At 37.1% G+C, this 21,082-nt stretch overlaps 2 protein-coding genes across 5 annotated transcripts in view; one reads left to right on the forward strand and one right to left on the reverse strand.

The window, feature by feature from the left end:
- Positions 1 to 4,039: 4,039 nt before the first annotated feature.
- LOC116776560 (serine/threonine-protein kinase BRSK2) overlaps positions 4,040 to 21,082 on the reverse strand; it is a 28,152-nt gene continuing 11,109 nt past the window's right edge. Inside the window, exons 6-26 of one of the 4 annotated variants that reach the window (XM_061525476.1) lie at positions 19,960 to 20,100; positions 19,236 to 19,386; positions 13,237 to 13,353; positions 13,041 to 13,139; positions 12,670 to 12,869; positions 11,976 to 12,111; positions 11,637 to 11,710; positions 11,134 to 11,192; positions 10,923 to 10,985; positions 10,498 to 10,569; positions 10,051 to 10,137; positions 9,892 to 9,978; positions 9,285 to 9,401; positions 8,742 to 8,911; positions 8,354 to 8,458; positions 8,183 to 8,264; positions 7,387 to 7,518; positions 7,043 to 7,167; positions 6,214 to 6,273; positions 6,008 to 6,089; positions 4,040 to 4,431 (exon numbers count right to left, since the gene is read on the reverse strand). In XM_061525476.1, the coding sequence (XP_061381460.1) occupies positions 4,253 to 4,431; positions 6,008 to 6,089; positions 6,214 to 6,273; positions 7,043 to 7,167; positions 7,387 to 7,518; positions 8,183 to 8,264; positions 8,354 to 8,458; positions 8,742 to 8,911; positions 9,285 to 9,401; positions 9,892 to 9,978; positions 10,051 to 10,137; positions 10,498 to 10,569; positions 10,923 to 10,985; positions 11,134 to 11,192; positions 11,637 to 11,710; positions 11,976 to 12,111; positions 12,670 to 12,869; positions 13,041 to 13,139; positions 13,237 to 13,353; positions 19,236 to 19,386; positions 19,960 to 20,100 (2,338 nt within the window). In that variant the 3' untranslated portion in view covers positions 4,040 to 4,252. Of the gene's footprint in view, positions 4,432 to 5,987; positions 6,104 to 6,213; positions 6,274 to 7,042; positions 7,168 to 7,386; positions 7,519 to 8,182; positions 8,265 to 8,353; positions 8,459 to 8,741; positions 8,912 to 9,284; positions 9,402 to 9,891; positions 9,979 to 10,050; positions 10,138 to 10,497; positions 10,570 to 10,922; positions 10,986 to 11,133; positions 11,193 to 11,636; positions 11,711 to 11,975; positions 12,112 to 12,669; positions 12,870 to 13,040; positions 13,140 to 13,236; positions 13,354 to 19,235; positions 19,387 to 19,959; positions 20,101 to 21,082 lie in introns of all 4 variants that reach the window. The other 3 variants (XM_061525478.1, XM_061525477.1, XM_061525479.1) reach the window with 3 other exon arrangements.
- Positions 13,988 to 17,206, forward strand: LOC116776553 (kinesin-like protein KIF23). Its single transcript, XM_032669758.2, has one exon. The coding sequence runs from the start codon at positions 14,106 to 14,108 to the stop codon at positions 16,728 to 16,730; it is 2,625 nt and encodes an 874-aa protein (XP_032525649.2). The 5' UTR covers positions 13,988 to 14,105; the 3' UTR covers positions 16,731 to 17,206.

Consider the following 21,082-nt stretch of genomic DNA (forward strand, 5'->3'; position numbering starts at 1 on the left):
CCTTTCTCTGAGGGAGTAAGTCCGGTCTTTGCCAGGACCGGCCAGTCGCTGGTGTGCCCTGTTGCTGACAGATCCGGGGTGCACCAACATAGCGGCCGATGGCTTTCGCAGTGGTTTTAGTGAGTAGGGGCCTGCCCAGGCCGAGTCTCACACATTCTATCCGGCCCCACCAAGGCCGGTTAGACGGCTCGTAAAAAGAGTTTCCCTGCGTCATCAAAAAAAAAAATGTATACTCCGCGTTTGTCGTGTGTACTCTGCGTTTGTCGTGTGTACTATGCACTGCGCGTTTGTCGTGTGTACTCTGCACTGCGCGTTTGTCGTGTATAATCCGCGTTTGTCGTGTGTGCTCTGCGTTTGTCGTGTGTACTATGCACTGCGCGTTTGTCGTGTGTACTATGAACTGCGAGTTTGTCGTGTGTACTCTGCGTTTGTCGTGTATACTCTGCGTTTGTCGTGTATACTCTGCGTTTGTCGTGTATACTCTGCGTTTGTCGTGTATACTCTGCGTTTGTCGTGTGTACTATGAACTGCGAGTTTGTCGTGTATACTCTGCGTTTGTCGTGTGTACTATGCACTGTAAGTTTGTCGTGTGTACTATGTGTTTGTCGTGTATACTATGCACTGCACGTTTGTCGTGTGTACTCTGCGTTTGTCGTGTATACTCTGCGTTTGTCGTGTATACTCTGCGTTTGTCGTGTGTACTATGCACTGTAAGTTTGTCGTGTGTACTATGTGTTTGTCGTGTATACTATGCACTGCACGTTTGTCGTGTGTACTCTGCGTTTGTCGTGTATACTCTGCGTTTGTCGTGTATACTCTGCGTTTGTCGTGTATACTCTGCGTTCGTCGTGTGTACTATGCACTGCGCGTTTGTCGTGTGTACTGTGCTCAAGACGGGTACTTATAGGTCCAGGTTTCCTCACAATGTTTTCCTTCCCCGTCTGTCAGTGGTGTCTAAATACTCTTAGAAAGTACATAAGACTCGGAAGAAATCACATTGGTACTTGCCAGGTTTCGAACCCGCGCCCATACGTATGGGAGGCGGGCAGGAGCGGTTGCTAGGCCACTACGACTACTCATTTTCGTAAACAAAATTTTCCTTATATACAATTTTCCTTATATACATTTCCCTTATATACATTTTGCCTTATATACCATTTTCCTTATATACAATTTCCCTTATATACCATTTTCCTTATATTTAATTTCCCTTATATACAATATTTCTTATATACAATTTCCCTTATATACCATTCTCCTTATATACCATTTTCCTTATATACCATTTTCCTTATATACAATTTCCCTTATATACCATTTTCCTTATATACAATTTCCTTTATATACCATTTTACTTATAAACAATTTTCCTTATATACAATTTCCCTTATATACAATATTTCTTATATACAATTTCCCTTATATACCATTCTCCTTATATACCATTTTCCTTATATACAATTTTCCTTATATACCATTCTCGTTATATACAATTTCCCTTATATACCATTCTCCTTATATACCATTTTCCTTATATACAATTTCCCTTATATACCATTTTCCTTATATACAAGTTCCCTTATATACAATTTCCCTTATATACCATTTTCCTTATATACAATTTTCCTTATATACCATTTTCCTTATATACAATTTCCCTTATATACCATTCTCCTTATATACAATTTTCCTTATATACCATTTCCCTTATATACCATTTCCCTTATATACCATTTCCCTTATATACCATTTTCCTTATATACAATTTTCCTTATATATCATTTTCCTTATATACCATTTTCCTTATATACAATTTTCCTTATATACAATTTTCCTTATATACCATTTCCCTTATATACCATTTCCCTTATATACCATTTCCCTTATATACCATTTCCCTTATATACCATTTTCCTTATATACAATTTTCCTTATATACCATTTTCCTTATATACCATTTTCCTTATATACAATTTTCCTTATATACAATTTCCCTTATATACCATTTTCCTTATATACAATTTCCCTTATATACCATTTTCCTTATATACAAGTTCCCTTAAATACAATTTCCCTTATATAACATTTCCATTCAATTCTTCTAATGCTTGCCTTTGTCGTGTGTCCTCTGCGTTTGTCTTGTATACTCTACGTTTATCGTGTGTACTGTGCACTGCGCGTTTGTCGTGTGTACTCTGCGTTTGTCGTGTTTACACTGCGTTTGTCGTGTTTACACTGCGTTTGTCGTGTATACTCTGCGTTTGTCGTATGTACACTGCGTTTGTAGTATGTACACTGCGTTTGTCGTCTGTACACTGCGTTTGTCGTCTGTACACTGCGTTTGTCGTCTGTACACTGCGTTTGTCGTCTGTACACTGCGTTTGTCGTCTGTACACTGCGTTTGTCGTCTGTACACTGCGTTTGTCGTCTGTACTGTGTGTGTTACTGCAAACAGTGTAATTTTCGTTTGTCCTGTGTACTGTGCGTTCGTCTTGTGTACCACGTGTTTGTCGTGTTTACCGAGACGAATGCTGTCAACAAGTTAATGAATTAACTTCAATAGGTTTCTGTAATCAATAAAACACATTTATAATAATTTCATTTTATTTTTCAATATTAACCATGACCTCTTAAGCAGCAGATACAGTATAGCATAGCGTAGTCCACAGATACAGGTTTTGTTAAAAGATGGACAGTCGTCCAAAATTATATAAATATATATTTATGATACAGAGGAGGTCACATATCCCATATTATTGAAATTGTCAACTGTCAAGTTTAGTCATTCGCTGTTTTAATATACAAAAAAAAACTACTTTCATACAGCCCAGTACGTTCCATACACAGCAGAGATTATTTCATATTTACGACTGACATATCGTGTGTACTCTACACTGACAGTTTCATAGTTTATAGCGTTATGACCGATATATTTGTACTAAATTGATACTCATCGGGACTTGGATGCTGACGAAGCAACACAGACAGACGTTATATATTTATTTTGTATTATATATAATAATTTTTCTTTATCGTGATATGTGAGCCAGGTAGTTGTTATTGGGCTACGTATAACTAAACGGATATATAGCATCTGTAAAGTCAAAAGCGGGTAACGCTCGAGTTACAGTTAAAGAGGATTGTTCATAAAACTGAGGGTAGTCTGAATTTACTTCGAGTACATCAAATAATTCAATAATCATTCGCGGTATAAAATTTACCTACATAACATGTGTTCGTTAAAACGTAACTTGGAGTGTAATAAATAAATAAAGAATATTCCGTCACTTTATTTTATACGTAAAAATCTCGTAACTGCAAGTTTCAACGTCAAATAAATTCAACCAGTACTGAGGGTTGCGTTGCTTTCTATTTGCGATGTCACGAAATAACACCAGGGAACTGATAATGACTCCCCTCCAATGGCTCCCAACGGAAGGATTAGTCGCTTTAGATATCTTCACAGACATGGAGACAACCTCAATCGTAATGTGCGCAAGACAGACAGACAGACAGACAGACAGACAGACAGACAGACATATTTACACGCGTAGGACTATTCAGTAACGAACGGAACAGTGAAGAAAATTAAGCTATTTCATAGAAAAATATGTTCGACATTCATTAAAAAAATAAACCATGGCGCCTTGGTTCCCGTTACAAAAACATCACTATCCTCGTCTAAGCCAAAACCTATGTTAACCTTAAAGCATTATATACAGGAGAGACCGCGCCGTGTTATGCTCAGTACAATTCATCTAAGTGGACATTTTCACTAAAACTCACAATAAATCTGTTTCGATATATACAGTTGCGAATCACTAACTACCCGACAGCATGGCGGCTGCCAGGAAACGGAAACAAATTAAAAATTTGGCAATCCGTAACGCGTCAGTGCATCTATACCTAACCTAGTTAATTTAAGCTTACGGCAGTAGGTAAGGGTGACCACGTTGCAAAAATACCGTTCAGAGGCCCCTGACTAAATAGCGTAAATCAGTACGGGTAGCATTAACTTTATAATATATGGCCGGTTCAATTGTTTTTTTTTTTCCCTCAAACAGCTTAAAAAATATAAAAAAAACGGCCCCATCGGCATCGCCGAGTCGGGATACGGAGGAGCGGGACATCCAGGACATCCAGGACATACAGGTATATACAGGAGGGTAGGAAAACAAACGTGTTCAAAATATATCGATGGAAGCGTTCTGTAAACAGGCGAGGAGAACGGGGGCGATGCTCGGAGCGAGGCTCACGCCATGGAGGCCGCGGGGTCCCGGGGGACGTCGGGGGCGAAGTCCCGCCGGTTGTCCCTCAAGGAATTGTTTCTGCGGAGCTCGTCCTTGATGGAGCTGTCCCGGGACTCCAGGCCCCGGCGCCGGGAGGACGAAGCCTCGCGACATTCGGAAGACGAGCGCTTAGTGTGCGTTCCTAGCGGAGAGTTACTTGTACTAGGGTTGAGTCGGATTTAGAAATCATTGTTTGAAAAATATATCATTGATGTGAACTTCGCCGCTCGCGCTTGACGATCACGTGTCACTGGACACTTAACTGAAGAGTGTGTTGTGTTATTCAGATGTGTAACAAGTTTCGCGGAAATCCGTTCAGTAGTGTCCGCGTGACGTATCTAGCATGTGACAAACACACGTCCTTACTAACATTTATACTATTAATAGGATGTGTGTGTCATGTGTACTGTGTTGTCATGTGTACTGAGTGTGTCATGTGTACTGAGTGTGCCATGTGTACTTAGTGTGTCATGTGTACTGTGTTGTCATGTGTACTGAGTGTGTCATGTGTACTGAGTGTGTCATGTGTACTTAGTGTGTCATGTGTACTGAGTGTGTCATGTGTACTGAGTGTGTCATTTGTACTGAGCGTGCCATGTGTACTGAGTGTGCCATGTATACTGAGTGTGTCATGTGTACTGAGTGTGCCATGTGTACTGAGTGTGCCATGTGTACTGAGTGTGCCATGTGTACTGAGTGTGTCATGTGTACTGAGAGTGTCATGTGTACTGAGAGTGTCATGTGTACTGAGAGTGTCATGTGTACTGAGAGTGTCATGTGTACTGAGAGTGTCATGTGTACTGAGAGTGTCATGTGTACTGAGAGTGTCATGTGTACTGAGTGTGCCATGTGTACTGAGAGTGTCATGTGTACTGAGTGTGCCATGTGTACTGAGTGTGTCATGTGTACTGAGAGTGTCATGTGTACTGAGAGTGTCATGTGTACTGAGAGTGTCATGTGTACTGAGTGTGCCATGTGTACTGAGTGTGCCATGTGTACTGAGTGTGCCATGTGTACTGAGTGTGCCATGTGTACTGAGTGTGTCATGTGTACTGAGTGTGCCATGTGTACTGAGTGTGCCATGTGTACTGAGTGTGTCATGTGTACTGAGTGTGCCATGTGTACTGAGTGTGCCATGTGTACTGAGTGTGTCATGTGTACTGAGAGTGTCATGTGTACTGAGAGTGTCATGTGTACTGAGAGTGTCATGTGTACTGAGAGTGTCATGTGTACTGAGAGTGTCATGTGTACTGAGAGTGTCATGTGTACTGAGAGTGTCATGTGTACTGAGAGTGTCATGTGTACTGAGAGTGTCATGTGTACTGAGAGTGTCATGTGTACTGAGAGTGTCATGTGTACTGAGTGTGCCATGTGTACTGAGAGTGTCATGTGTACTGAGTGTGTCATGTGTACTGAGTGTGCCATGTGTACTTAGTGTGTCATGTGTACTGTGTTGTCATGTGTACTGAGTGTGTCATGTGTACTGAGTGTGCCATGTGTACTTAGTGTGTCATGTGTACTGTGTGTGCCACGTGTACTGTGTGTGCCACGTGTACTGAGTGTGTCATGTGTACTGAGAGTGTCATGTGTACTGAGAGTGTCATGTGTACTGAGAGTGTCATGTGTACTGAGAGTGTCATGTGTACTGAGTGTGTGATGTGTACTGTGTGTTTCTCACGTGTCCTGTGTGTTTGTCACCTGCAACGCGTGTCACTAACCGGGCAGGTCTCGTCCGCAGCTCATGATCTCGTGGTCGAGGGAGGCGGAGGCTGGGTCTGCTGTCCGCCTCCGCACGCCTTGCTGCAATCCCACGACTGTATACGCGTTTTGTTGCGATTTATACACATAATACACCATAATTATAAATCTTTGAATAAAACACATCTTTGTGACTATTTAAATAGCTGATAAACGAATTACTTACTTTGTAGCCGCTGGACCCGCTCGTCACGGATGAGCTCGACCCCAGGGGATGCGTGCCGTTCTAAAAATATATATATTTTGTTATGAGATTAAAAAAAAAATGAAGGAAACAAGGTTTTTCATAGATATAGAGAATTCGTTTATGTAATTAATATGCAATATATTTATAACAATAGTCTGATAGGCAATGTGGGACAACGATATCTGACTGTCGCCACTATACATTTAAATGAAACTAATATTTTTCTGATCACTACGCGTATTTTATTATTTGGTTGCTGCAAATACGAAACCGGAAGTGTGTACTGTGTGTGTGAACCGGATGTGGGTAGTGTATCCGTATCATTTTAATCTAGGACATGTTAAAACAACTTAACCTAACCTAACCTAAATTTTTGTTATAGATAATCCATCTCGCCCCCAGGATACCACACACCAGCAGACGTACCAGCTATACGCATTGTATTTAGTGTGAGAACGATAACTTGAGGTAGGGATTTCGTCATATCAGCCTATAGGAACTCAATGCTGAGTAAACGCCTCCTATCACATGGAGAAGGTTAGAGCATTAATCACCACGCTCGGTCACGGCGGATTCAGGGCGAATATAATTTGATGATAAGGCCAGGTTTCCTCACGATGTTTTCCTTCACCGTCCGTCAGTGGTGTCTAAATACTCTCAGAAAGTACATATGACTCGGAAATATCACGTTGGTACTTGCCAGGTTCCGAACCCGCGCCCGCACGTATGAGAGACGGGCCTTTAACCTGTAGAGTCCAGGCCAGCACGACTTATGTATGTGTTATATATATTAGTCTAGTTTAATGACCTGGTCTAACTGATCGATGGAAGTGTGACTCGTGGGGCTCTTCACCGCGTCGAACACCAAAGAGTCACTGTCGTGGTCCGACTGATGATGAGGTGTCTCCGGGCTATCCGGGATCTCGGAAGACGCTGTAAAATATATACATATCACAAGCTGTATAAGCGCGTGCGTAATCTATTTACTATCTGTCACGTTTGTCAATGTCAAACAAGTTTTGACGTTTCTTATTGTAGCGATTTCGCGCCATTTTGAGCTCTGCATCGTAAACTGTCGACTTGTAAACAATTAAGAAGATTTATATGAGTTAGTTAGTTAGTTGATTTATATGATTATTGTTAATGCTGTACCATGTGGTGCTATGTTCCTGCGGTGCGCTCGCGGAGAGGGCGGGTGGGTGTGAGGCGCCCGGGACGCGCCCGGCGCGCGGCACACCGCGGACTGCACGACCTCGCAGACGCGACGGAAACGACGAATGTTACCTACATATATAATCATTAATATTAATATGAGAAAACGAAATAAAAACACGTAATATTAAGTTTACACGAACAATGGGAATGTTCTAGTAAATAACTTATAGTTCCTCCATTCGCCGCGAGATGGCGCTGACCTGAATATCGAGAAAATTCTGCAATATTCGCCAAGCCGCTCGTTAAGCGAGACAATACTATTGATATATAAAAGTTTTTATTTACCTAAAACACCTATTAATTTAGTTTTTTATACAAAATAGACTTTAATTAATTTAAAAATACTTATTGTATGAAAATTTTGTACATTTGATGCAATTACTGAAAAAAGTTAGGTATATATATTTTTAACTATATAAAAAAATATTTTTAACTATATAAAAAATATATATAACAATATTTTAGACGAAATAAATTATTTTTAGTATATGGAGACGAAACCTCTCATCATTCCATGGGTTCACTGTGCGGGTGCGGGTCCATGATGCAGGGAGAGGAGCTTCAACAGTGCCTGGGACTTGCGACCCAGGTGTAGGTTTAAAAACCCTAACTAACACGTTAAACGCTCACCACCACTATCCAAGCTCCTCTCTCTACCCAACTACATCTGTAACCCACTGGGGCTGCTTGAAGTAGGTTCTATGAAAAACTGGTAATATATATACATCCTCACCGGACAGCAGTGTGAACGTAATGGCATACAAATATTCTTTTCCGTAATCCCCGGGCGCTTTCGTTATAGTTGATATGTCGACCTGCAAATAATATGATAATGTATATAAAAAAAATAACTGACTTTGTAGTGAATAGGATAATAGTTGGTATGTCCGTGTATGTTTATCACCTGAAAGCGGACGTGTCTTTGGAACATAGCCGGAGCGTTGGAGCCTCGCTTGTACTCTACACGGAATGACATCGGACTTAACACGCTGTGAGACAGTTCTGCTATCTGGAATGGTACAAAGGGTACATTAGGGTACGTAGGGTACATTATGGTACGAAATTTGCAAATAAGTGATATATATTTAACTCGTATCAGTATATCCATATAATTATTTAATATTAGGATAAAGATATACATATATATATATGTGTGTATATATATATATATATATATATATATATATATATATATATATGTGTGTGTGTGTGTGTGTGCGTGTGTGGGTGTGTGTTTGTGTGTGCGTGTGCGTGTGCGTGTGCTTGTGTGTATATATATTCTCCATACTAACACTTAAGAAGGCGTGTATCAGATCCGCCTTGACCGTGGCCAGAGGTTTCCCCTTGACCAACGCTGTGAAGGTCTCTTCCTTATCAGCTGACAGCAACAGGGAACCGAACCAAGAACGCTTCGTCAGCTCCGGAGATGAATCCGGGGTGAGATGGACCTCCTCGGAGGAAGCTGGGGAGTAAAACAAATATATCATATTTATATATAAATAATAATTTAATATATATCTCAAATAGTATGGTAGTCAGAATTAATAGACACGATAGTTCAATTGACCAAGTAGCTGCTACTTCAGGTCGTTAGTTTGAATCCCGGCTGTAAAAATTATATACGTATTATCTGATGCTATATATCTTCAGCGTGATGTTCAAAGAAACGGAAAATTCAATTTAATTAAATAAAACCTATAAATAAATATAATGTCTTATGAAAAAGCCAAATTTTTATATGATTTTCTGTATAAAACACCTCATAACATTACATCAGATGATACAAGATGAATATGTTTATAAAAATTATCTTGTCTCGCTGGATGTGTGTATACCTTGCATTTTCCGTCTGTGGAATCTCGGAGAGCCCAGGAATGAGTTTTTGATGGTCGCGAGACGAGCCCGCCATGGAGCGGCCGGACCCCCGGCCGAGGAACCCGGGGCACAGGGCGCTGGAACACCACACAGATGATATATATCGCCGCTATATAACTCGTGGCTGTCATAAATTACTATAAAACCTCATTGGTCATCATTATTGTTAAAATTAAAACGAAATCAAAATCTGTTTAAAAGAGAACACAAATGTTTGAGTTCTGATATAAACACGAGGTCTGGAGGCGCGGCGGTGCAGTGCAGCGAGTGCTGAGCGCTGAGCGCGGACCCTTGAGGAACGGTAATATGAGGAACCTTCTGGAAACACAAGGACGCTTAGAGGAGTTGAAGTCTCACTCTGAAATACCATCGGACGTACTGAAGGAAGTGACGTCAGCAATCTTACGTCACTATCTCTAAGAACAACGGATTAAATCCGATATATATATAATAAAAATAATATTATAAGAATCAAACCGGAAATTTAAATAAAACTGTGTGTTACATATATATTTGAGTTATATATATACATATAGTTATCGAGAAAGGTATGTATGTATGTCATACCGGCCATAGTTCCAATGTTAGGGAACAGCGTCGTCTGCACAGAAGCCTGGGTGGTCGCAGGCCCGGGAAGCGATGATCTCTCACGGACTTGAATTAAATAATATATTATATATATATGTGTGTGTTATGTACATAACATTTTAATGTATAGACATATACCTCTATGCGACGGACTGTGAGGACGTACAGCGACTGACGACATGACCGGCTCGTTGATTATTATAACCGCTTCCCCGGGCTCCCCGCCTGGAATGTATAGTCGAAAAAAAACTCAAAACTCTGAATTTGGGCGTGGTTTGTGACGTCATCGAGACGTGAGTTTGGGGGTATATAACAGCGAGGGAACGGTATCCGTCAGTCTCGGCGTGGACGTCACGAGGGACGGACGTTAAGGTCATTAATAAATTATTATCCTTATAATATAAACAGATTCGTTGTAAAAGATGTGAAGTCTTAATTCTTTAAAATAAATTGCACGTATTAAGTGTCTTAAGTTATATTATATTATAAAAAACTTTATTTAGCACAAATATGTGGTGCTATGTGTGTATGTAGGTCTGTATGTGTGTGTGTTCGTGTTATAGGTCGGTACATTGAAGAGCTTACTTATATTCAGACTGATGGTTGGTCCTGTCGAGTTGGCTCTCTGGTGATGGTGTTCCCTGACCGATGGAGTTGCTGAAATATATATATATATTATATATGTATATGTTGTTTATATATATTTTTAGTGTTGAAGAATTTATAGAGAGAAAGGCATTATTATATTATGATTTCAATTTACCTTTCACAGCATGTTTAGACTGAGAGTAAACTAAGGATATGTTAGTATAATAAAATAAAAAATAACTTAATGTATATTAACATGAGAATAAAAAAGAAATCTTTCTTATAAAAACATGAAAAAATCGATAATTCTATATATATATATCGTAAATCTGTTTAATAGTTCCTGATATCAGCTTTCGCGTGCAAACATGTATACATATTTGTTAAATACAAAACTCCTTTCTCTGATGTTGGTTTATTACCTAAAGGTGAACCGGGCGTTGCGGGGGTACCACTAAGAGATGACACTCGGTGAGGGGTGTGACCTAGAAATTATCAGTAAATATATATATATAAAATTAAAGAAATATATACATATACATATATATATATATATACATATATATATTTCTTTATTTTTTAAATGTAAAATCAATATAATATTTTAGTACAATAATAGTATGATTATTTTACCAGGTGGGCTGGCCGATAGCTGTGGTGATGAACGACCTTCGCTTCTTCTGGAAGCAGACCTGGAATGTGACAGAAGACCTGGTATTATATATACATATACATTAACGCTTATATAGCGTTTCCGATTAAATAATAATTGATTTTGTCAATAGTTCTTGAGACTGTCTCTCGCATACAAACTGTCTTTGATTACAGAACACTTCCTTTTATTAAATTTGTTTAACATAACCTAAGGACGTATTTGAATGGTTATACTCAAGCCATACTTAACATTTAATTACTTTAAAACCAAGAGTGTGATAGTTATACTATAATACTATAGGTTTGACTGTTAAAAAATTAATTAATTGTTACTTATTGTAATTTTTTCTTATGCTATCAGTGTTTTCCAATCACAGTGCCATCAAAATCGACTCAGACATTTCTGTAACCAGAGGAACGATGATGGAAATGAACATATACATATATATATATATATATATGTTTATGTTTGAATATTATACCTGAACTGGGACCTTCTTGGGGTTATGGGAGAACCCTCACTTATTTGTCCAAAATGAGCTGATTGTCCGTTTACCTGTAAAATTAATATTTTTGATGTGATAGCTTCTTATGGGAGGGTTTATCGCTTCGTAACGTAACGCGTAACGCGTAACGCCACTGAGTCTGGTGTCCCTTTCTCTATACAGCATCAGTATTACGCGCATGAAGAAATAGTGTTTCGAGTAATGTTCAATGTCTTCAACAACAGATTATCAATTTACTTTCAAACACATGAAAAATCCAAGGTCTAACCATAGCTTAAAACCTTGTATGTTAATGTGAACATGGGTGTGGCTTACCCGGCAAGTATCTAGCCTTTTCCGGGGTGGATCACTTGGAGTTCCAGGCGCTGGTGGCCTGGGCTCGTCATCCCTGGCTGGACGACGACGCTTACGTTCTAATAACAGGAAGTAGATGACTTTCTCTGTGTTATGACTGAAATAATACGATAAATATACATTAATTAATGGTAAAAAAAACTTAAATAAGTTTTATTATATAAAAAATAAACTTTGTACATAGTATATACATATATATATACGTATGTATGTATGTATATACTACAGTTTTTTAAATATTTTCTGTATTAATTTTTTTCTAACAGTTATAGCTTGTGGATATTAACAATAGAAATAACAACTTTAGATTTAAATTTAACAATACATATATATATTAATAAGTGAAGCAAGAGAAGGAACGCTATACTGGTGACTCTGGTCATTCATCTAGGGATGATCTCGGCAACCAAATGTCTGATAGAGTTGAGGTTATTTTGCTAATAAACCCAGTTATCGAGGATCGTTTTTATGAAAATATCTTAAGAATGGACCGCCAGTTACAATTTTAGTGCCGGAATCGGATATCATATCCAAAAAAACAGTCTGGTACTGAACTGAGATTGCTTCACTCAATATGCACTGACAGCGTTTTTCATACATCTCCCAGTATTTAAAGTGGACATGTTATAATATCCAATATTTTTATAATACTAACTGAGGACTTAACAAATCTTGAATAAGTTTCTCCCTATGTTTAAAACAGCCCAAGCTGCATATAGCCTGCAATACATCTGGATCTATGGCCTCGGCTGATGGCAGTACTCTTGTTTGCACCACCTCCATCATCGGTAATTCCTGCTCCAATTCCCCCCTACCGCCTGCTGTTACCCAAGGATGACGAGTTATCTCGGCCAGCTGTAAATAATATAGCAATTTAAAATCGTCATTTTATACTATGAACACAATACACACGTATATACGGAAATTTTGTAAAGAAGAAACTTTTTATGTAAAATGCTTAAAGTTTTTTACCGTTAGATGTGTATCTAATTTGTATTATGTAGTGTAAATAATGAATAAACTAACAGTCATTCGTTTTTCTGGATTCACTTCGATCATTCCCCGCAGTAGCTGCTGACAGTCGGGTGGAACGAAGTGTGGTACATGAAAAACACCTCTTTTAACCTGGAATTCAGAATAAGAAAATAAACGTAATGAACAAACGCTATACGTGCTGTGACCAAAATTGGAAGAAATTTCAAATTTAACTTAAAACAAATACCTTTTCAAGAAGTTGTCGTAAATTATCATCATCGAAAGGCAGGGCTCCAACCAGTAGTGCGTAAAGTATAACACCACAAGACCAGACATCAGCACGTCTTCCATCATATTTTTCACCCTATAAACAATTAATTTTAATACATATAGCCTTATTCAGAATTGATTTGTTTACATCTATTACAAGTGTCGCATTTTTTGAAAGCTAGTGAAATAACGTTTCGTTTATTATAAACAATGTATTGTTTAAAAAACAAGAACATCAGTATCATAGTTTTTGTTGTTTAAATATAATAAAACTAGAATAAATATATATTACAATGATAATTTATATTTTTATACAGTAAATTATAATAATGCAAAAAAAAATGAATTTTAGGAAGTCATATAAATCCAAATTTATTTATATATATACTTTTTTTTGGAATTTTGTTTTTCATTTATTAGATATAAGATAAGTAACTAGAAAAATCTCATTAAATTAGTTTTTAACTGATTTTTTTAAATTATATTAGAATAAAAAAGTAGTAAGGAATTCAAAGTAGTAATGTAATTAAAAGTCATTTAGTGGCAACTCTACTCTAGGTCAATGTCAAATAAAATTTTATTAAATTATAAGCCGATAAAATTAAGATGATCACTTTCCGGACAGTTGTTACGTGTAGTATAAAATTATCCAATATAAAGTAGTAGCGCAAGAAAGAGATGAAAGATATTTTAGCGTCATATGGTTAACAGTTCGAATACACACGGTTATAATTCTCTGACATCAACGACCGTTGCTTTGATTTCTAGACAGTGACCGTTAAAAATATATCAATCGTCGATTGCTTTAAGTTTGTAAAGTGAGTGTTAATATTTGTGTAATAAAAAATGAAGTCCGCGAAATCGAAACAGAGACTTAATGAAATAAGAACTCCGGCTAGAAGTAAACAGAATTTATGTCAAGGGGAAAGAGATCCCGTTCAAGTGTACTGCCGTTTGCGTCCAATGCAAAGGGAAACGGATGTCTCGTGCATCAAAATATTATCACCAACTACAGTGCTGATGACACCACCATCAACGGCTATTAGTTACAGAAATGAAGGTGCTAAAACAATGACGTACACCTTCAAAGAAGTTTTCCCGCCGGAGGCGACACAACAAGATGTGTTTGATAAGCTCGCTTTCCCATTAGTTGAAGGTTTAATTAAGGGTAAGAACGGGTTGTTGTTCACATATGGTGTAACCGGCAGCGGAAAAACGTTCACTATGACAGGAGAACCGAATAATTGCGGCATTTTACCGAGATGTCTTAACATCATATTCAAAACTATCAACGATCTGCAGGCGCACAAGTATATATTCAAACCCGACAAAATGAACATGTTTGATATACAATCGGAAGCGGAAGCCATGTTAGAGCGGCAACAGGAGTTACACAAATTTAAAAGTAACAGGAAAAACAACTCAAATCCAGATTTGGCCATGTCGGATAGTGACGTTACCAAAATATCAGGCGTCAACGAAGACAATCAGTACGCAGTGTTTGTGACATACGTAGAGATATACAACAACAGTGTATTTGATTTACTAGAAGATAGCCCGACTATAAATAAGAATTTACCCGTCAAAATTATAAGAGAAGACGCTGCTCACAACATGTATGTACATGGAGTCACAGAGATAGAAATTAAATCAGCGGAGGATGCATTTGATGCTTTCTACCTCGGCTTAAAGAGGAAACGAATGGCTCACACTACTCTTAACGCAGAATCAAGCAGAAGCCATTCCGTTTTCACAATAAGACTAGTGCAGGCACCAGTGGATGAAATGGGTGAGGCTGTAATACAAAACAAAAAGTTCCTCTCAATAAGCCAACTGAGTCTTGTTGATTTAGCCGGAAGTGAGAGAACTAATCGAACGAAAAACACTGGCCAACGATTGAGAGAGGCCGGCAATATTAACAAGTCGCTCATGACATTGAGAACTTGTTTGGAAGCATTACGGGAGAACCAGATCAGCAATGCAAATAATATGGTGCCCTACAGAGAATCCAAGATAACACATTTGTTTAAGAATTTCTTTGAAGGCGAAGGTCAAGTTAGGATGGTTGTTTGCGCTAATCCTAGGGCTGAAGATTACGATGAGACATTACAAGTTATGAGATTTGCTGAAGTTGCCGCTGAAGTTGAGGTAGCTAAGCCTCAAGTTACTGATGTTGGAGCCGCAATAGGTTTAATGTCTGGCCGTCGTAAAGCAAACAAGCTTTTCAATGCTGCCAGAGATAATATATTGAGACCAGAAGCTAAAGATCTTGAGCTTGACTTAGGTCTAGTGTATAGTTTAGGGCCAGACTTCCCGAGTCTAGAATTAACTAGTTCTCAAGCAAATCATATAATCAAAGAATTGATGGCACATCTGGAAATGAGGATTAGTCGGAGAGAGACATTGAAACGAAGCAAGGCTATTAAGGATGAAAAGCTCAGATCGGCTATGTTGGATCTGGAGAAAGAGTCGTTGGAGGTCAGAAGTGAGAACTCGTCATTGAAAGGTCAATTGGCAGCGGCTGAGCGACGAATACGAGCACTGGAAGAACGTCTTACAGCTACCGAAAATGCCTCACTCTCTCACCAACGGAAACTCAATGAGATAACAGAATACACTTCATCATTAAAACGAGAATTACAAGAGAAGGAACTGCTCCTCAACCAAAACAAACTCGATAAAGAGAAACAGAAGAAGAATCTGGAAAGGAAATATCATCACAAGATAGCGGCCGAGCATGAGAAGGCCAAGGAAATACACAGCGAGAAAGAGAGACTTCGTAATGTGATAGAAGAGAAGGAGAACCGGCTGCGGATAATAGCACACGCCTTGAACGGCGAGAGAGGAGACAATGCGGATACAAAGAACACAGGCGAAGCGGCGGCACAGACTAGCGTAAGGGATTTCACTCCAGGGTCCACTCCAAGAGCACTCCCCGCGCATTTGCTAACTCCCTTCAGCTCTGTTCCTCATACAAGGGAAACCAGGGACACGCCGGCTTCCTCGCGCCGCGGAGTCGCCATAGCGAACCCTCGACACAAACGCTCACTATCAGCTGACGGGAAAGGCTGGGTAGAACACGCCCCCAACCAAATAGTCCCAATGGGAACCGTACTGAAACCTAACATTACTAACAGCAAATTCGTTAACAAATTAACCAACGTCAAAGATATAGCCAACTCAAAGAAATCCAAGTATTGTCTGATTTCTCAAGAACAGGATACTGATGGGGAGTTGGAGACCAAGTTGTACAAAGGCAACATCGTCCCGACTTGTGGCGGTGGAGCTCAAGTTATTTTCAACGATGTGGAAATGCTGAAGCAGTTTTCCCCCACACGGGACAGGGAATCCTCGAGAAGGACATCCGGCAATACCTGTGCTCGTCATTCAGGAAAGAGACGAGATACAGGATGCTCACCTCCTCAAACGCCATCCAATACCAGCAAGAAACAGAGGGTAGATGACGATTAATAAATCATCACATATAATCTTACCATGAGTGTGCCAAGACCAAACAGATAGTTGAAGTTTTTGAATCACATGTAAAAATGTAAAACTCTCTGTGACTAGTTTCACACCCTCATGGTAAGGATATTGACATTAAAGCCTGAATTAATGTATGTTTGTTCATATTTTGGTGTTTCTAATTAACTGCAACATATCCTTTTTCCCATCTAATGTATACATAGTATTAATATTTATATTGCTCAAATAACTATAGTCACATATGTGATGGAACCTCTTTCGGTACTTAACCAGAGCATAAAGATAATATATAATTTTTGTTATATGTTTATAAACTGTGAAAATTTAAATTTAGAATCTCAATACAATCTGACATTGTAAAGTACTTAACTATAATTAATGCTCTATATTTTTAAGATGTTAGTATTATTTTTTTTGTATTTCTAATGTTGTACATTGTAGCATTATTTTTTTGGTTATTATGTATTAAATAAATAGTTAATATATTTGGTGATTTTTATTTAATTTTTATATTATTCTTATAAGAAATAATTTAATGAGAAATTTATATAATTATCTATATGTATTCCAAATTTGAATTTTCTTTTTTTTATTGCATTGCATAGTTTCAAATCAAAGGTCTCGTTTCGAATGCCATATTTAAGTTTTGCATAGTATAAACGATATACAAATTAAGAAAATTAATATTATCTTATACTTTTCATGTAAGTTAGTTTTTTCAAAAGCAAAATATTATATGGAAGAGAAAAATACACTGAAAAAATTATCTGAATTATTATATTTGAATACTAATAAGTTTATGTTAAGTTTTTTTTCTTTTAGTAATATAAAAAAAAAAATATTCGAATCGATACAGTACTTTGTCTTGTCGAACATACAAATAAGAAACTCAGACATATCCCAATGAAAATCTGTGGACATACAAGAAACTTTTGTTAACTAAGGTCTAAGTTTGTAAGATTTTTTTTTAATACTTATATTTTTTTTAAAGTATATATATGACCTGTTTGGTTTAATGGCGAAGAATTTTTTTGTCTAATGCTTTAAATATTTGAACTGTCTGGAACACAACAAAAGCATTTTTTTTTGGCTTACAAGAATAACGATGCCACAAATTTGGCTTATTTGTATGTCATATTTTTTTTTGTGATATTGATAGTGAATTATTTGGTCAGTATAATTTGTTTCTGATTTTTTTCTTTCTACTCATTAAAAGTTATATCAAATAATATATTTGTTTTATGTAATTTAAATATAATATGATATTAATTTTTAATATAATTTTATGTCACAAATAATGTTTTTATAAGTCCTAGAACAATAATTGACATTAAATTGTCGAGTGCAAGCAAACGAACTAAGTTAAAAATTAAATATTCGTGTCAGTCAATGGCGCCAAATATGACATTTTCAACTGTCAATAGAATTTTTTGTTAATGAATATATCTAGGTCAATTGCATGTAAACAGTAAAACCATAACCTTTTCTAGCAGACAATAACTACACCATTCGTATAATGTAACTACTGATTTTTTCTCGCGTATTCTCCCGAAAAGTTGAAGGGTCTCATGTCATAAGGAAGCCTACGTCCTTATTATATTATTGCCACATTTAATTTAATATAAACGAGTAATACCGCGAAAATGTACCAATGGCAAAACTTTTTACTTTTTAATCACGTAATATAGAAGCACCAGTTCTCATTAAGCTTTCGTTCGTAATAGTACATGATTTTTATGTATGGTTTGTAGTTAGTATTCTAAGGACGTGTTTGCATCGTAGAACCAGACAGGCAGTTATTCGTTTCTTATTTATAAATCATTTCAAGTGATATTATGATAACATAAAAAACTGAGAACTGTCCGTATTGAGTTCGACATTGAGAATTTGTGGTAAGAATACTAAAATTTATATATAAATAAGTAATCGTCGTGTTCTTAAACGGCATAAAAAAATGTAGATAATAGAATATAGTACCAACAGCACTCGAGTATTAAACGAATCACTCACACAGACACACAACACTCACACATTCAATCACAGTTACACAGTCCGTTAGTTTAATTTAGTTTTTAATGCGAATAAAGTAATCATGCTCTAAGGACGTGTTGCATTTTTTACTTAACGCCCAAAATAGATAAGCCTTATAATAATAAACAATGAGAGAGCTGACATACCTTAACCAATTTGTTATTATATCAACAAAATAAAAGCTGTTAATTTGTTTTTGAAGTGAAACTTCTTATGCGACTTCCAAGGAGGTCGCGTTATACGTTCAAAGCTCTTAGGAGGGGGAACAGAATGAAATGTAGCGAGAGTGAAGTCGTGGATCAAAAGGGAATTGTTAGCAACGTTAACAAAGTTTGTTTTAAATAAACACAAAAAAAAATCCTTTAACAAACAATTTCTACGCCTTCCTGTTATCATTCCAACATTGCGAAGTTTCACTTCTTCCAAGGGGACTTCATACACTATTTTCTATTAAAATACCCTTATAACTTCTGGGCATGCGTAGTGTGGGCTCCCGCACGATGTCTCCAACAGCGATCCAGCAGGTTGCAGGGAAGCCATGCCGAAGTCAGCAATCTTAATGTTGTTTCTTTCATCCAGAAGAAGATTCTCCGGTTTTAGGTCGCGATGACTGATGTAATATAAAATATAAATACTCCTTTGTATGTTGGCTGTATAATAAATGATTCTGTATATCAAATGTCATGTGTCAAAATTGATTAATAATATAATCTGTGCTTAGTCTCTCATCTTGTACGGTATTGACATAAATATGTATGTATTAATACATTTCCTGTTATAAGTCGGAAGCTCCAATGAGCTTTTCCCGTTAAAATCAATTCCATACTTCCTTCGCATATTGCGATAACGCTTAAAGCATTATCTTTTCACGCTCATTAGCACAAGTTTCAATTGTCACTGCATACGGAGAGTCAATAGTTTCTCATTTATAACTAGTCACATTATAGTATTAACGTAGTATTTAACGAGAAACGCGAAACGCTTCGTATGCAGTGAATATACTAACTAGGACTACACTTAGATTTAAAATGATATAATAATATTACTTTAAAATATATATATATATATATATATATATATATATATATATATATGTTTTAAAACTATTCTCAAAACATTCCAACGTTTTTACATAAACTGTATATAATCTATATATATATATTTTTTATTAATAAAATCTTACCAAATTGAATGGCTGTGACAGAAATCCAGAGCCGATATTATCTGCCTGAAGAACCTCCTCGCTTCCTTGGGCGTCAACCTTCCTTTTTTCACTAAATAATCAAACAGCTCACCTCCGCTAACGTGTTCCAATACTAAATATCTGAAAGACCAGAAAGTATGAGGCAGATTTCATGATACATAAGATCTAAGGCTTTAGCGAGCGTTCGTTGTAATAAGATTAATATTTTTCGTATTACTACGCGTTTGTAGCTATTTTAAACGACATGCCCCGGACGTTTCGGTCGCTTCGCGGCAAGTGATCACGGACGGACGAGTTATTGTAGTGAATCCGAAAAAAATAAACTTTTATTTCCATGATAATATATTAATTGTTGTACACCCTTAAATTATATTTGATAGATAATATTATACGGTACGTACGCCAAAAAAATATTTTTTCCACAATTTTTGTGTGTGCCTGTTTGTTCCAGCTAATCTCTGAAATGGCTGAACCGATTTTGACGGGACTTTTATTGGCAGGTAGCTGATGTAATAGGGAGTAACTTAGGCTAGTTTGTACCACGATGCCGATATCGAAATTAAGCGTTAGGGCGACTGACAGGCGGGGCGCCTTTTTTTATATACAGACGGAGTTACAGTATAAGTGACAGTTAGTAGTTAGTTTTTATAAAAATAACAATTAATCAACTCACCTCTACCAGAATTTTTAATCGTTTAAATATTTACTAAGCGTTTTCAGTATTTCATTCACAGCTCTATTTTATGCGTATTGGTTTTGTTGCGAACTCCTACTAAGTTGTAGGTTTATCAAACCTTAGGATTGAAGTTATATTTTCACATGCCTTCAATACACCCGATTTCGGTCAAAAATTATTTAGTGTTCGTAAAATATAATAATGATATATAATTCATTTAAATGAAAGGAATATTTTTGTTTGACCGTCATCCCGGTTGCTGTAAGCTGTAGAGCAACCGAAACGTCGTTATGTTGTTGAAATAATAAAAAACTCGAACTACCCACATCCGAATATATTTTAATTTAGTTTTATTTAACGTATAATATAAAAAAATGGGTGAAACTTTTTCCTTATAATGTACGTATGGTTTAAGCTCAGGGTATA

Source organism: Danaus plexippus, chromosome 30, assembly GCF_018135715.1.
Source record: "Danaus plexippus chromosome 30, MEX_DaPlex, whole genome shotgun sequence".
In the NCBI taxonomy this organism is placed as follows: Eukaryota; Metazoa; Arthropoda; class Insecta; order Lepidoptera; family Nymphalidae; genus Danaus; species Danaus plexippus.